At 53.2% G+C, this 12,771-nt stretch overlaps 1 protein-coding gene across 1 annotated transcript; it reads right to left on the bottom strand.

The window, feature by feature from the left end:
• Nucleotides 1-1,009: 1,009 nt before the first annotated feature.
• Nucleotides 1,010-11,306, bottom strand: CENPV (centromere protein V). Its single transcript, XM_030861348.3, has 5 exons — nucleotides 10,908-11,306; nucleotides 8,777-8,875; nucleotides 7,503-7,572; nucleotides 2,305-2,419; nucleotides 1,010-1,318 (listed from the first exon to the last, which is right to left on the bottom strand). The coding sequence occupies exons 1-5, from the start codon at nucleotides 11,276-11,278 to the stop codon at nucleotides 1,194-1,196; spliced, it is 780 nt and encodes a 259-aa protein (XP_030717208.1). The 5' UTR covers nucleotides 11,279-11,306; the 3' UTR covers nucleotides 1,010-1,193.
• Nucleotides 11,307-12,771: the final 1,465 nt, after the last annotated feature.

Below are 12,771 nucleotides of genomic sequence, written 5' to 3'. Positions count from 1 at the left end.
TGTTTTATATATCGTTGCAAGAGGGAAGGCAGGTCAGAGGGGACATTCACTGCACCAGGATATACTCATTTCACCCATACAACTTTTTACCAGCTCCTTCCAACCGGCTGTCAGCTGACATGGTGACCACACGGAAATCCAGTGTGTCTGTATTTCCTCCCCCCACCCCTTTTTCTGGTCTATCCTATGTCCCAGATCATTTCATGATTCACTTTCCTAAAGCAAAGAGCAATTATTTATTAGGCGTTTGCCTTTATGTATATACCCAGCACTTCATAATGGAAGAATGCTTTAGGAAGGCATCTTGTAATAAAAAGCACTGATTATAACAGGAAGTGACATGAGACACAGAGGGTGGGGACAGGGAACCAGTCAAAAGGCTTCCCAACGCCTGTAAGGTAAAGATCCAGGACTGTCCGCAGTTGGCTTCGACGTATCTTTCTGACCCACTGCTTCTTCCCACCACAAGCCTCCAGAGTGACCTGGCTTTACCCTGTGCCCGGACCTCTGTCCACAGCTACTTCTCCCTCCTCTCTTCCTAAATCTTGCTTCCTTTAAAAATACAGGCTCAAAGGGTTATTTATGGGTAGAGGGGCTCAGATTTGGAAAATGAAGAGCTGTGGAAATCGGTGACACAAAAACATAAACGTAATCAACACTGCTGAGCTGTGTGCTAAAGATGGTGAAGATGGTCAAGTTTATGTTATGTGTATTTTACCACAACTGGGACAAAAAAGAAAAAGAAATCAGAAGCAGATTTACCTCTCAAAAAAAAAAAAAGGCTCCAATCACACTCCCCGCAGGTCTCCCACGACCAGCCTTTCATTCTCTTCCCAGCTCGGTGACCCGTGACGCGTTTCTAACAGCCCCTAAGTTTGCCTCCTGACCCCTCCCTCCCGACGTGGCTGCAGGCGCCAGAACAGTGCTCAGTAAACACCTGCCGCTCGGTGACTGGCCTCAGCGGCAAAATCAACGTACAGAGAAAATGACAAACCGCAGTAACTGCTTTAATGTTAAAAATATTTATTTTTCTAAAAGATCACACAAAAGTCGGGAAGAGATAGAAGGGTGTCAGCTAGCCTATGTCAAAATCTGAGCCGAGGGAGGACAAGAGCTGCCTGAAGACACTGGTGCCAGAGCTGACTGCGGAGATGGGGGCGGCCACGGGCCCTCCTGCGGGAGGGGGCAGGGGCTCACTCCTTAGACATGCTCTTGATGGTCTTGTGCTCCTTCATGGCCTTCTCCCAGTCGCTGCCGTTGAACTCCTCGACCACCACGCTGCGCACGGTGCCCTCGTCCAGGCAGTGGGGGGCGATCCCTACAGGGAAGCCAGGGGGGGCGTGAGACCCGGCAGCAGTGTGGCTCTCAGACCAACCCAGCCCGCAGGTGTCGCAGGAAGTGGGCTCTCCGAGGGGCCCTGCGCCCCTGCTGCTGGCCCACTCCCCCCATCTCTGAGATGGGGGCCAGGGACTCGCGGCTGGACCTCACTCAGTACCAAGCTGGGAGGACAAAGGCGGGGGAGGCCTCGAGCCCAGAGCCACCTCCGCCTGGCAGCCTGGAGGTTTCACAGGCCTGGTCCAGGGCTCAGAGGGGCAGCTTTCTGAGCAATAAACACCTCCCCATCCGTACAGGAAGGTCAGCAGGAAAGACTTTCCGTGTGACAGATGAAGAGGAAACGGGAGCTGCTACGGGGAGAACGGGGCGGGGGGGGGGGGAGGCAGGGTGACGTCACACGCTCCGCCCCCCCCCCCCCCCCCAGGCTCGAGGCTGTCGCAGCTGCCCCACTGCAGCTCTGGAGGCTGCGTCTCTGCGGGGCCGGGATTCCAGGAGCATCCTCCACGGCTACGTCCCACCCGATTCGCACGGCAGCTGGTGTCATTCTCGACAACTGTCTAAGGTGGGACGCTCTGCCCCCAGATCTAAGTAGGACCCGAAGACGGGCTTGGGGTTTCTGTGCTTGTGTTTGAACAAACCCAAATTTTTTTACTGGCATCATCCCTGCCCCTCACTCTTGCCTCCCTCACTCCCTCCCCCGCCCCCAGGCCCCCGGCCTCTCTCTACCCTCCACCGTCAGCCCCAGCAAAGTCCAGCTCCCTCGGCGGCAGGAAATGCGGGTCAGGATCCGGATGGTCTCAGAAGGGCCAGGGCCAGGAGAGAGCTCTGCTGGTGAGCCCCGTTCCTCACACACGTGTGAGGGGCCTGGCCAGGCAGGAGGCAGCCTGTGACACCAGAGCGCCCTCCCCAAGCTTCCCATCCGCGTGGCCGCAGGGCGTCGGTGCCCCGAGCTTGGCCCCCTTCACTCACCGAAGCCTCCGGGGTTGGAGCGGGGAGAATAAAAGCTCTGGACGCCGCACCTCTTACAGAAGGTGTGCTGCGCCTTGTGGGTGTTGAAGGTGTATGTGGTGATGCTCTCGGCTCCCTGAGGGACACAGACAAGGAGCTTCAGTTGTTGTTTACAAAGACGAATCGTCTAAAAGGCTCAATGGGGAAACCCAACTCGCCAGGCTCCCGGGGTCACGTCCAACCTGAGGTCGGGGCCCCATCTGCACGGCCCAGAGACCCGTCAGCCTGGAGTGTGACAGCTCAGGGCTTCTCCCTAGTCAGCTGCACACAGAACACCCCGGCCTCGAGCTTGCCCTGCATCCCCGGCCTAAACCGGGGAGGGGGGGGGTCAGCCGAGGGACTGGGTCCCCGTGTCCCCAAACTCAAGGTCCTAAGAACACACTCACTGGACTCAAATTCATCTACAAAGGACCAAGTAGGAAAGAACATCTGTCAGACGTCACAGGCTAATTTCCTTAATGGAGAACACAAACGGGAAACTGGGCAGAGGATGCGAACAGACAGTTCAGAGGAATGGGGAAAACAAATCTCTCTTTAGCTGTGAAATATCCACACTCACAAACTGCAATGAGGTAGTTTTCACTCGGGGCAAAAATTAAAAAGTGAGCTATAATACCAAAAAAACAAACAACCCAATCCAAAAATGGGCAGAAAAACAGACATTTCTCCAAAGAAGACATACAGATGGCCAACAAACACATGAAAAGATGCTCAACATCACTAATAATTAGAGAAATGCAAATCAAAACTACAATGAGGTATCACCTCACACCGGTCAGAATGGCCATCATCAGAAAATCTACAAACAACAAATGCTGGAGAGGGTGTGGAGAAAAGGGAACCCTCTTGCACTGTTGGTGGGAATGTAAATTGATACAGCCGCTATGGAGAACAGTCTGGAGGTTCCTTAAAAGACTAAAAATAGAACTACCGTACGACCCAGCAATCCCACTACTGGGCATATACCCTGAGAAAACCATAATTCAAAAAGAGTCACGTACCACAATGTTCACTGCAGCTCTATTTACAATAGCCAGGACATGGAAGCAACCTAAACGCCCATCGACAGACGAATGGATAAAGAAGACATGGCACATATATATGATGGAATATTACTCAGCCACAAAAAGAAACAAAATTGAGTTATTTGTAGTGAAGTGTATGGACCTAGAGTCTGTCATACAGAGTGAAGTCAGAAAGAGAAAAACAAATACCGTATGCTAACACATATATGGAATCTAAAAAAAAAAAAAAAGGTTCTGATGAACCTAGGGGCAGGACAGGAATAAAGACGCAGACGTAGAGAGTGGACTTGAGGACACGGGGAGGGGGAAGGGTAAGCTGGGACAAAGTGAGAGAGGGGCATGGACATATATACACTACCAGATATAAAATAGATAGCTAGTGGGAAGCAGCCGCATAGCACAGGGAGATCAGGTCGGTGCTTTGTGACCCCCTAGAGGGGTGTGACAGGGAGGGTGGGAGGGCGGGAGACACAAGAGGGAGGGGATATGGGGATATACGTATGCATAGAGCTGACTCATTTTGTTATACAGCAGAAACTAACAGAACATTGTAAAGCAATTATACTCCAATAAAGATGTTAAAAAAAAAACACCTTAATAGAAGCCTAAGGTATACGCGTATTATAGGTAATTGAAAGTTATAGTTAATTTGAGGGCTAAGACAATTTTTACGTCCAAAAAAACAAAACAGTGAGCTAATGATATTGCATGTGTAGAGAAACACTCACTCGGATATGAGTCACAGGAATGTAAACCCATAAATTTGGTAACATCTACTAAAATTGTAAAATGCACATATCGTTTAACACAGCAATTCCCCTTCTAGAAATGTATCCTGCAATTAAAATTCCGTATTTTATCCAATGAGATGTATGTAGATGTTAACGCAGCATTTGTAAAAGCTGAACGTTAGAAACTCTGAAACTGTCGATCAACAGAAGACTGGTTAGAGCAATCACGGACGGGCATAAAAATGGAATCTCAGCAACTTTTGGAAAAAATAAGGCAGTTCTACTTACAAATACTACTAGGGAACAATCTCCAAGGTTACAAAGTTAGGTGCAAAGGCAAGGTTTAAAACAATTTGTGTAGCATACTAACATTCCTATTTTTAAAAAGCATACATACATCCTGGCATGTGCTTTTAAAGAAATAACCAAGAAAGCAGCAGCTTCTCTCCAGGGAGACACTGGGGGGCTGAAGGGTCAGAGCTTTTTACGGGTCTTCCCCGGCCACCACGGGAGACAGGCCCTCAGAGCTGCATTGAAAGACTGTTCCCAGGGGGGCCTCTTCTCACCCCACAGGGAGGCCGCAAAGAACAGCCAAGGGGTCCCAAACCTTGCAGAGTTATCTGGGCGTACGGTTTCCCCCAGGAAACCCTCGGGAGGCCTGAGACGCCGGCTCACAGCCTCCTGGACCTCATTCAGCACGAGGGCCCACCGGTGACACGCAGACCCCGTCCCATAGTGTCCACACGTCCACCTGCCTGACCCCCACCCTGCTGGCCGCTACAGCGCGTGGTCCATCGTCATGACGCTGCTATACACTCACCCTCCCTGCTCGCTTCCGTCTTCCTGCCCAATGAGAAATCACCAGTGTCCCCCACTGGCAAGTCTAACGGTTACTTCTCCTGACCCCCGGACTCTTGCCCCTCTGAACCCGCCCCACCCTGCAGGCTCTTCCTCCCTCCCCACCGGCCACCCTTCTCAGGCCCCTCCGCTCCACTCCCTGTACGTGCTGGGTCCTGGGCCCCCACGTGTTGGACTGCACCGTCTGCCCAGCTGCCCTCACCCCACGACTCCAGACACACACGTGTGCGACTGCCCACCCCCTGGCTCCGCCTCTGTCAGCGCTCACGACGCTTCACCTCAACCTTCTCAAGAACCGGATGTGAGTCCAGCACCTTCCGCGCTGGCTTCTCCCCCAGGACCTGGCATCTCCAGGCGACCGGCTGCTCGGAGGCCCAACCTCCTCCTCCGCTCTTCACACCCCGTCCTTCCTCTTGAGCAGCGGCTCTCAGCGCGTGGTCCCAGGACCAGCCGCGTCACCGTCACCTGAGAACTTGCGAGAAACGTCCATCTTGTGCCCACCCCGCCCCCCCAAGACCTGCACAGTCAGGAGGGGGCCCAGCGATTTGTCTAACGAGCCCTCCGGTGGCCGTGCACAACCTGGACTCCGAGAACCACCCGCTCCAAAACACATCTCCATTGATCACTGTCTGCCCGTCCCCACGGCTGCCACCCTCCCCCACCCCGCCTCCATACTCACCTCCTCACCATCCTCTCTGCACGCGGCGGCCACCGCGCGCTTTTCAAACACTGAAGCACATGTCGTCCCCGCCCCGCTTAAAACCCTCCCCAGGCTTCACTCTCCAGAGGACAAAACCTGTCTCCTCATCCACTCCGGCCTCTCTCCAGCCCCAGCTCGGTCCGCTGGTTCACCTCCACCCTGCGGCCACGAGGGCCACCGTGCAGCTCCTCGCACACGCCAAGCGCACCCCGGCGCCGTACCCGCCCCGTGCCTCGGCATCGAAGCGCCAGAGGGGCCTGCCCTAGCCGCCGAGACTCGCCACCGGCCAGCCTCCGTCACGCTGCCCCGCTCCCATCCTCCACTGGGCACTTCCGGGCCTCGTCCCGTTCCTCTGTCTCCCCCATGAGGCGTGAGGTCCCAGGGGACAAGGGCCCTGTCTGCCACGACAGCTGCGGGGTTTCAGTGGAGCGCAGCCTGGCACACAGCAGCTGCCCCATAAACACTGCTGAATCAAGGAAGGAGGTTTGTACTTAACGAACAAACGGAAAACTGCTCTCTCCTTCACCAGGCCGGGCGGAAGAAGAGAGCGGGTGCTCCAGACGCCAGGGCGGCCGGGGAAGCAGGCCCACGGGGGTGGGATGGCGGGGGCGCTGCCAACTCCGAGGCCGCAAGACGCCGGCCGCCCGCGTGCCTTCGGGAGCCGCCTGTCTTGGGGGGCTGGGGCCACAGCCTCCAGCTGGCACCCGAGGGGGGCTCGCGGGAAAGGCGAGGGCAGGTCTGCTGCCCGCCGGCGCTCCCACCCCGACCAGACACCCACCCCAGGATCGAGGGCAGACACAGACAAGGAGCCACCCTGGCCTGAAGCGTCTGGAATTAAATCTCAGCTTTTCCTCCCAGACACTCACCGAGGGGCCACTGCATGCCGAGGCCCCAGGGCCAGGAGCGCAGACTCGACCAAAGGTGGTTCCGGGAAGCCCTCCCGACCCGACAGGCACTGCGCATGATGCCCAAGGCAAGGCCTCTGTCGGGCCCGGGGCAGGGCAATGGGAGCGGAGGACAGGCCAGAGCCCCGCCCCCCCACCCCCCAGGGAGCAAAGCCTGCCGAAGCCTTTTTTAAACCGGAGATTTTACTTCCAGAAGAATTGATCCAAAGACATAATGTCTAAACTGTCAAAGATTTATACACAGGGAAGTTTACGACAGCACTGCACTCAACCTAGAAGTTCAAACGTAGAAGGTCGCTCGTGGTACATTCATGCAACGAAATATGCTACAGACACAGCAAGAAGTCTGTAAGTAAACTACGAAACAGTTGTAGGCGCGGGGAGAGGCCAGGGGCATGAGGGCCAGTGGAGGGGAGGCCTTTCACCGTGTATGTATCGACTCTGTACTTTGCAAATCTGGTACCAAGCACAGAAAACGCCCCCAAATACTAAAGTTAAAAATCTTTTCAATCATTTATTTTTCATCGAGAAATGATAAAAGTCAGTTATAAAGCAGATAAAAAGGTAAAATTCTACCTTGATAAAAGCACACATGATTTATTTAGATGTATTCATCCATGTCCAAAATAACATGCAAGGATATTCAGCAGAACACAACCGGTGGTTACCTTTGATTGACAGGATTTGGGTGATCTTATTTATTTTTGATTCTCTGTGTTTGTACATGTTTCCACTGTAATATCAAATATCTATCCAAAAATACTGGGTTGGCCAAAAAGTTCGTTTGGGTTTTTCCATAACATCTCACAGAAAAACTCAAACAAACTTTTTGGCCAACCCAATATAAAGGGGGGAATGACAGCTGGGTGACAGGGGAAAGCATACGGCCCGGGAGGCCCCCTGCGCCTGGCACCCTGTAAGCCCCACTCACGACACTCACCTTGAGGAGCTTGAAGCGCGAGGCGGGAACAATGAAGTGTCTATTCTGCTTCTTCTTGCAAATACTGCAGCTACAGAAAGACACGAGCAGACCTCAGACTGTGAACGACCACCTGCACCCTCTGAGTTCCCCCCGGGGCCCAACCTGCCCCGTCCCAGGAGCCAGCTGACCCTTGAGGTGAAGCCCCTTGCAGCGCCATCCCAGGAAGGGCAGCTGGGGCAGGAGGGCCAGCGGCCTGGGGCCTCTGCTCTGTGTGTGCAGGAGGGCCCACGGGTCCCACAGCCAGCAGTGCAGGCCACGCACCCCTCAGGAAACCAGGACCCGGAGAACCACGCTCCTGCCGCCCACCCTTGGTTTACTACGGTGAAGGGAACTGCTGGATTCTGGAGACAGTAGAAAACAAGCAGCAGGCAGAGCTACGACCTTCTGCCCCTGGGGTATCCTCACCAGAAACGGATAAGGAAGCTTAGGTTTCCCTCTGTCCTCATCTGCACATCACAGAAAGCCCAGCTCCACGTCAAACAGGTCCTCAGAATCACATCCTCAGAATTAAATATAAGTCCCCCCCCGTTTTAGTCCACCTTTTAAAAAACTCTAATTTCGTATAAAATCCTCTAACAACTTATTCCAGGGGCTGCTTCTTCAATCTGGACCGCACTGTTTAGCAGCAGGGTCAGCTCCCCGTGGGAGGAATTCCACGGTATTTATTTATTTATTCTTCACATGTAATTCAGGCACCACAGCACCAAGGGGCAAAAGGACTGGATACTGTTGCATAATCAGTTACACACCAACTACGGGTCAGACAGAAGTCAGAGCCTGGAGACCCTGTTCTATCACAAGGTCTGGGAGGTGCTGACAGCAGGCGCTCCACCGATCCTGGCAGCACTGCCTGCCTCACCTGGAGCAACGGGGCCAGGTGGCCTGGGGCATGGCAAGCTTCCAGGTGCGTACGCCCTGACCTCACCTCACCTCACCCAACTCCCGAAGACTCTGCTCAAGGCCTTTCATTCAGTGCCCAGCCGCAAGGTCTCTGGGGAAGCACTCCCACCGCCAGCCCCCAGCCCCTGCACCGGTGTCTCTGGGGCAATCTGCTGGGCACAAGTCGAGGGCCCTGCTCCACATCCCCTGGGGCTGTGCTGCAAGACTGAGCTGTGTCACACACAGCGGGCTGTTATTTTTAGCCTCCCCCAGTCTTTAAAACCTTTTTCATTAATGAAAACATCTAACACAACTTCTAACGTCTAAGCAACTTGGGAAGAGAAAACACTCACTTGCAGTCAAAGATGTGCAGGTCTGCCGAGGCCCAGACTTCAAAGCGAACCGCCCCACAGTGGCAGCCTCCTGTGTGTTTCACCAGGCCCTGGTATTCACTGAAGGGAACACAAATCAGGAAGATGAGGGTTTCTGAATAGTCAGGCCATGGTTGAAAGAAAGAAGCAAGATGGGAGAGAAGTCTTTACGGGACAACCAGATGTGTTCCTGCTTCTGAGGAGGCACTGTCAGTTTTACAAAAGGATTCAGTACCTTCTTTGTATGTGAGCTCTTTTTTCCACTTCTATGGTGTTAAGTTGTAAAATAAAGCATTCCAAAGTATGGAAAAAAGAGAACTGGGTGGAGGACCCTAATCCAGCCACCCGAACGTTTTCATTTACATGGCAAATACTTACTAAGATTTTTTACAAGCGAGGCACTGGGGAGAAGGCAGTAAACAAGATACAGCAGATGGGGTCCTGGCCACAGGGACCTGGAGCAGCCATCAAACAAATTAACTGACTATTTACATGACTTGTGATAAAGGCGTACAGGCCGCCATGAAAAAGAAAGGAGACCTGACGAGTCCGGAGAAAGTTAACAAAAGGCTCCTGTAATTCTGCTGTATTCTCCTCCGGTATTTTGCATATACGTGGTTTTTTACAGAGCTACCCGTACACATTACGTACAACTTGAATCTTTTTAAAACTTATAAGTCAGGCCCTTCGTTGAACATTAAGATTTGATAAATATCATCCAACTGCTTTCCAAAAGGGCTGAACACTCTTATCAGTAATGATTGAGAAAACATTTCACTGAATCTTCTCAAGCAATAATTACAGGAAAAATAGCTCGCTGCAGTCTTATTTTGCATTTATTTGGTTACCAAGACTGAATGCTTTCTCACGTTTCTGTACAAGTTGACTCCGTTAATTTGATGTATTTTTTTCTGCAGACACAAATAATGCTTATGGTAAAACGCAAACATTACAACATTTGATAATGTAAAAAATGAAAGTCTCATAAGTCCTAACACCCAGAGGGATCCACAGTTAACTGTTTGCTCTATGTTCCTGAGATTATTTTCCGTACAATAACGTTTTAACAATAACATCGATTATTGTTTAATATATTTTTAATTTACTGAGTTTTGGTTTTTTAACAAATGTATGTGACTTGCGCCAATCTGATAAGTTAAAAAAAATCTCACCCTTTCACGTCAACATTTTAAAATCTTTTTCTTGGCCATTTATCAGTTTGTTTTAAAGTATAAATTCAAACTTTCGTTCTACGTTTCTGACATCTTTATATTCCCCACACTGAGCAGTAGCTGGCACACCTTAGCTCAGAAACACTGAATGATGATGTATACTGAAAAATGTTCAGCCTATAGTCCAAGATGATGAACCAAAAAGTGAAGCACACGGAAAACCCAATATTCCATCTCTGAGAAGACTCGTCCTAATGAAGAGAATTTCTTACAGAACAAGGACAAAGGAACATTTTTGCTCAAGAAAAGGAGTAATCCTCAGGTTGCTATGCAATTGTTAGGTTGCTTTGTTTTCTCTTGGGTTTTCTAGCATAAGACGACGGATTCTGAGATATTTAGGGCGCTAAACTACTTCTCGGTAGCACAACTGTGCTACGGGGCAGGGGCCCCATCTGGAGACGACGAGGCGCCCCCCAGGGCTAACAGCTCACTGCGAGCTCCACGGACCCTCCGAAGTCCTCCTCCGGCCGCCGGGGAGCCGGGGTCCTCGCCCCGCGGCGGCAAACCCGGGGGACGCGGAGCCCCGGCCCTCGGGCCCCCGCGGCGGTTCCGAACCCGAGCGGCCCGCGCGCTCCTCCCCGCCGCCCGGCTCCGCGCAGCGCGCGCGCAGTAACAGGGGCCACCGGCCTCCCGGGCGGCTCCGAACTGTCCCAGCGCCTCTCACCCCGGCCCTGCCCCGCCCCCTCCCCCAGCCGCTCTCCAAACACGTGCGCAAACACAAAAGCAGCTCGGGGACCGGAGAGCCGGGCCGACCCTCTGCGCGGGAAGGCCGCCGCCTTGGCGCGCGGCGCTGGCCGAGCGGGGAGGCCTTTGTCCGGCCGGTGCGCGGCTCGGGCGCCGCGGGGACGTTACAGGCGCCAGCCCGGCCGCGCCGCACTCACTAGGTGTCCAGCAGCAGCTTGGCGGCGCCCTCGAAGCTGAGCCTCTGCCGCTTCTGGAACGTCTCCCAGCGCTCCCGCTGCTCGCCCAGGTCCAGCTCGGACGCCGAGGGCGCTGCGGGCGGAGGCGGGGGCAGCGGCGGCTCCGGCGGCGGCTCTCCGGCGCCCGCCTCCTGCGCCCGAGGCGACGACTGCGGCCGCCGCTTGGCCGACGGCTGCCTCGCCGCCGCGCGGCTCCCGCCCCCGGCCTGGCCCGCGGGCCTCCGTGCGCGGTCGGCGCCGGGGGCCGAGGCGGCGGCCGCGGGGGCCCTGGAGGCCCCGGACCGCTTCTGCCCGCGTGGCTTGGCCGCCGCGCCGCTCCTCGCCCGCCGCATGGCTCCCGCACCCTTGGTGCGCAGGCCTCTTCGCCGCGCGTTCCCGCTCCGCCGCGCGCCCGCTGTGCCCCGCGCGCGCCCGCCGCCCGCGCGCCCGCTGCCCCGTCTGCGCAGGGGGCGCTGCGCCCGCCTGCCCCGCCCGGCCCCGGCCCCCTCCCCGACCCGCTCCCCGACCCGCTCCTGGCCACAGCTCAGCGCACCCACCCCGCCCGCCCGCCGCGGGGCCCACACCTGCGTCGCTCTAGCCGGCAGGCCCTGCGGAACCGCGCCTCTGGCCTCGGCTCCCGACACGCGGAGCCTGTTTGCACCTGCCGAGGCGCCTCCGGGGCCCTTGAACCCCGAGGGCTTCTTCCTGCCTTCCTGGGTCACCCTGAATTCACAGCCACATCCCAGCAGGGGCCCCGGGGCAACTTCATCTCCAGGATGAGGACAGCACCTTACTGGCAGGAGCCATCGCGTGCCTGAATGAGCTAATCAATGTGGGTAAATGGCCAAGCACCTGCAACTGCAGGACAGGTAGCAGCTGAAATCAGAGTTCTTAAACTTGGGTTTTCCTGCCAGATTATAAAACAGCGTCTTCAGGATCTCGATGGTCAACGGATTTTTTTCAATTTAATAAATGAACTCCGCACCAAACCCAATTATTATGGTTTTGTTGAACACAGCACCAAAGTTTAAACACAAAATCACGAGAACCACTGATGGAACCCAAGTCTTTTGCAAACCTATTTTGTTGCTCTATTTTATTCATATCTTAAAAGAAATAACATTTTCATTTATTCATTTTTCTTTTTTGTGTTCTACTTCCTTCATATCAACTTTTCTCTTTGTTAATTCTGTTTTATCATTAGTTTGATAGTTTATTGAATTAAATACATAGTTCCTTTATTTTTAGTATTTTTGTTAATAAAATATTAATGACTATAAATTTTTCTGAGTATAGCTTTAGCTGTATGCATTAGGGTTCCATTGGAGGCGTCGTTTACATACAGCAAAAGGCACATAGCTTTTTTTGTCTTCTACTGTTTTATTGAATACTTTTAAAAATTGAGATGGGAAATTCCCTGGCGGTCCAGTGATTAGGGCTCCCCGCTTTCACTGCGGAGGGTGCGGGTTAAATCCCCGGTCGGGGAATTAAGAAGCCGAAAGCCACGTGGCCTGCCAAAAACAAAATTCATTAAAAAAAAAGTGAGACGAAATAGATATAAAATTAAACATTTTAAGGTGTACAGTTCAGCAGTGCTTGCTGCATTCACAGTGCTATACGGTCACCACCTCTACCTAGTTTCAAACTCTTCTACTGTTTTTAATATTATATTTATGCCTCATTGGTAAATAGAAAATTCAATGAGTTAAACGTTGTGTAGATTTCCCTCAGCAGATAACTGACATTTTACTAAATGATTTTTTTTTTTTTTTAAACAAGAGTAGCTAAAAGATACTCCATCTGTTTCACCTTCTTCTTCTGCTGCCACCTTTGGGTTGGTTTATGA

Source organism: Globicephala melas, chromosome 20 (genome assembly GCF_963455315.2).
Source record: "Globicephala melas chromosome 20, mGloMel1.2, whole genome shotgun sequence".
NCBI lineage: Eukaryota > Metazoa > Chordata > Mammalia > Artiodactyla > Delphinidae > Globicephala > Globicephala melas.
This window is presented reverse-complemented; position numbering and strand designations above follow the sequence as displayed.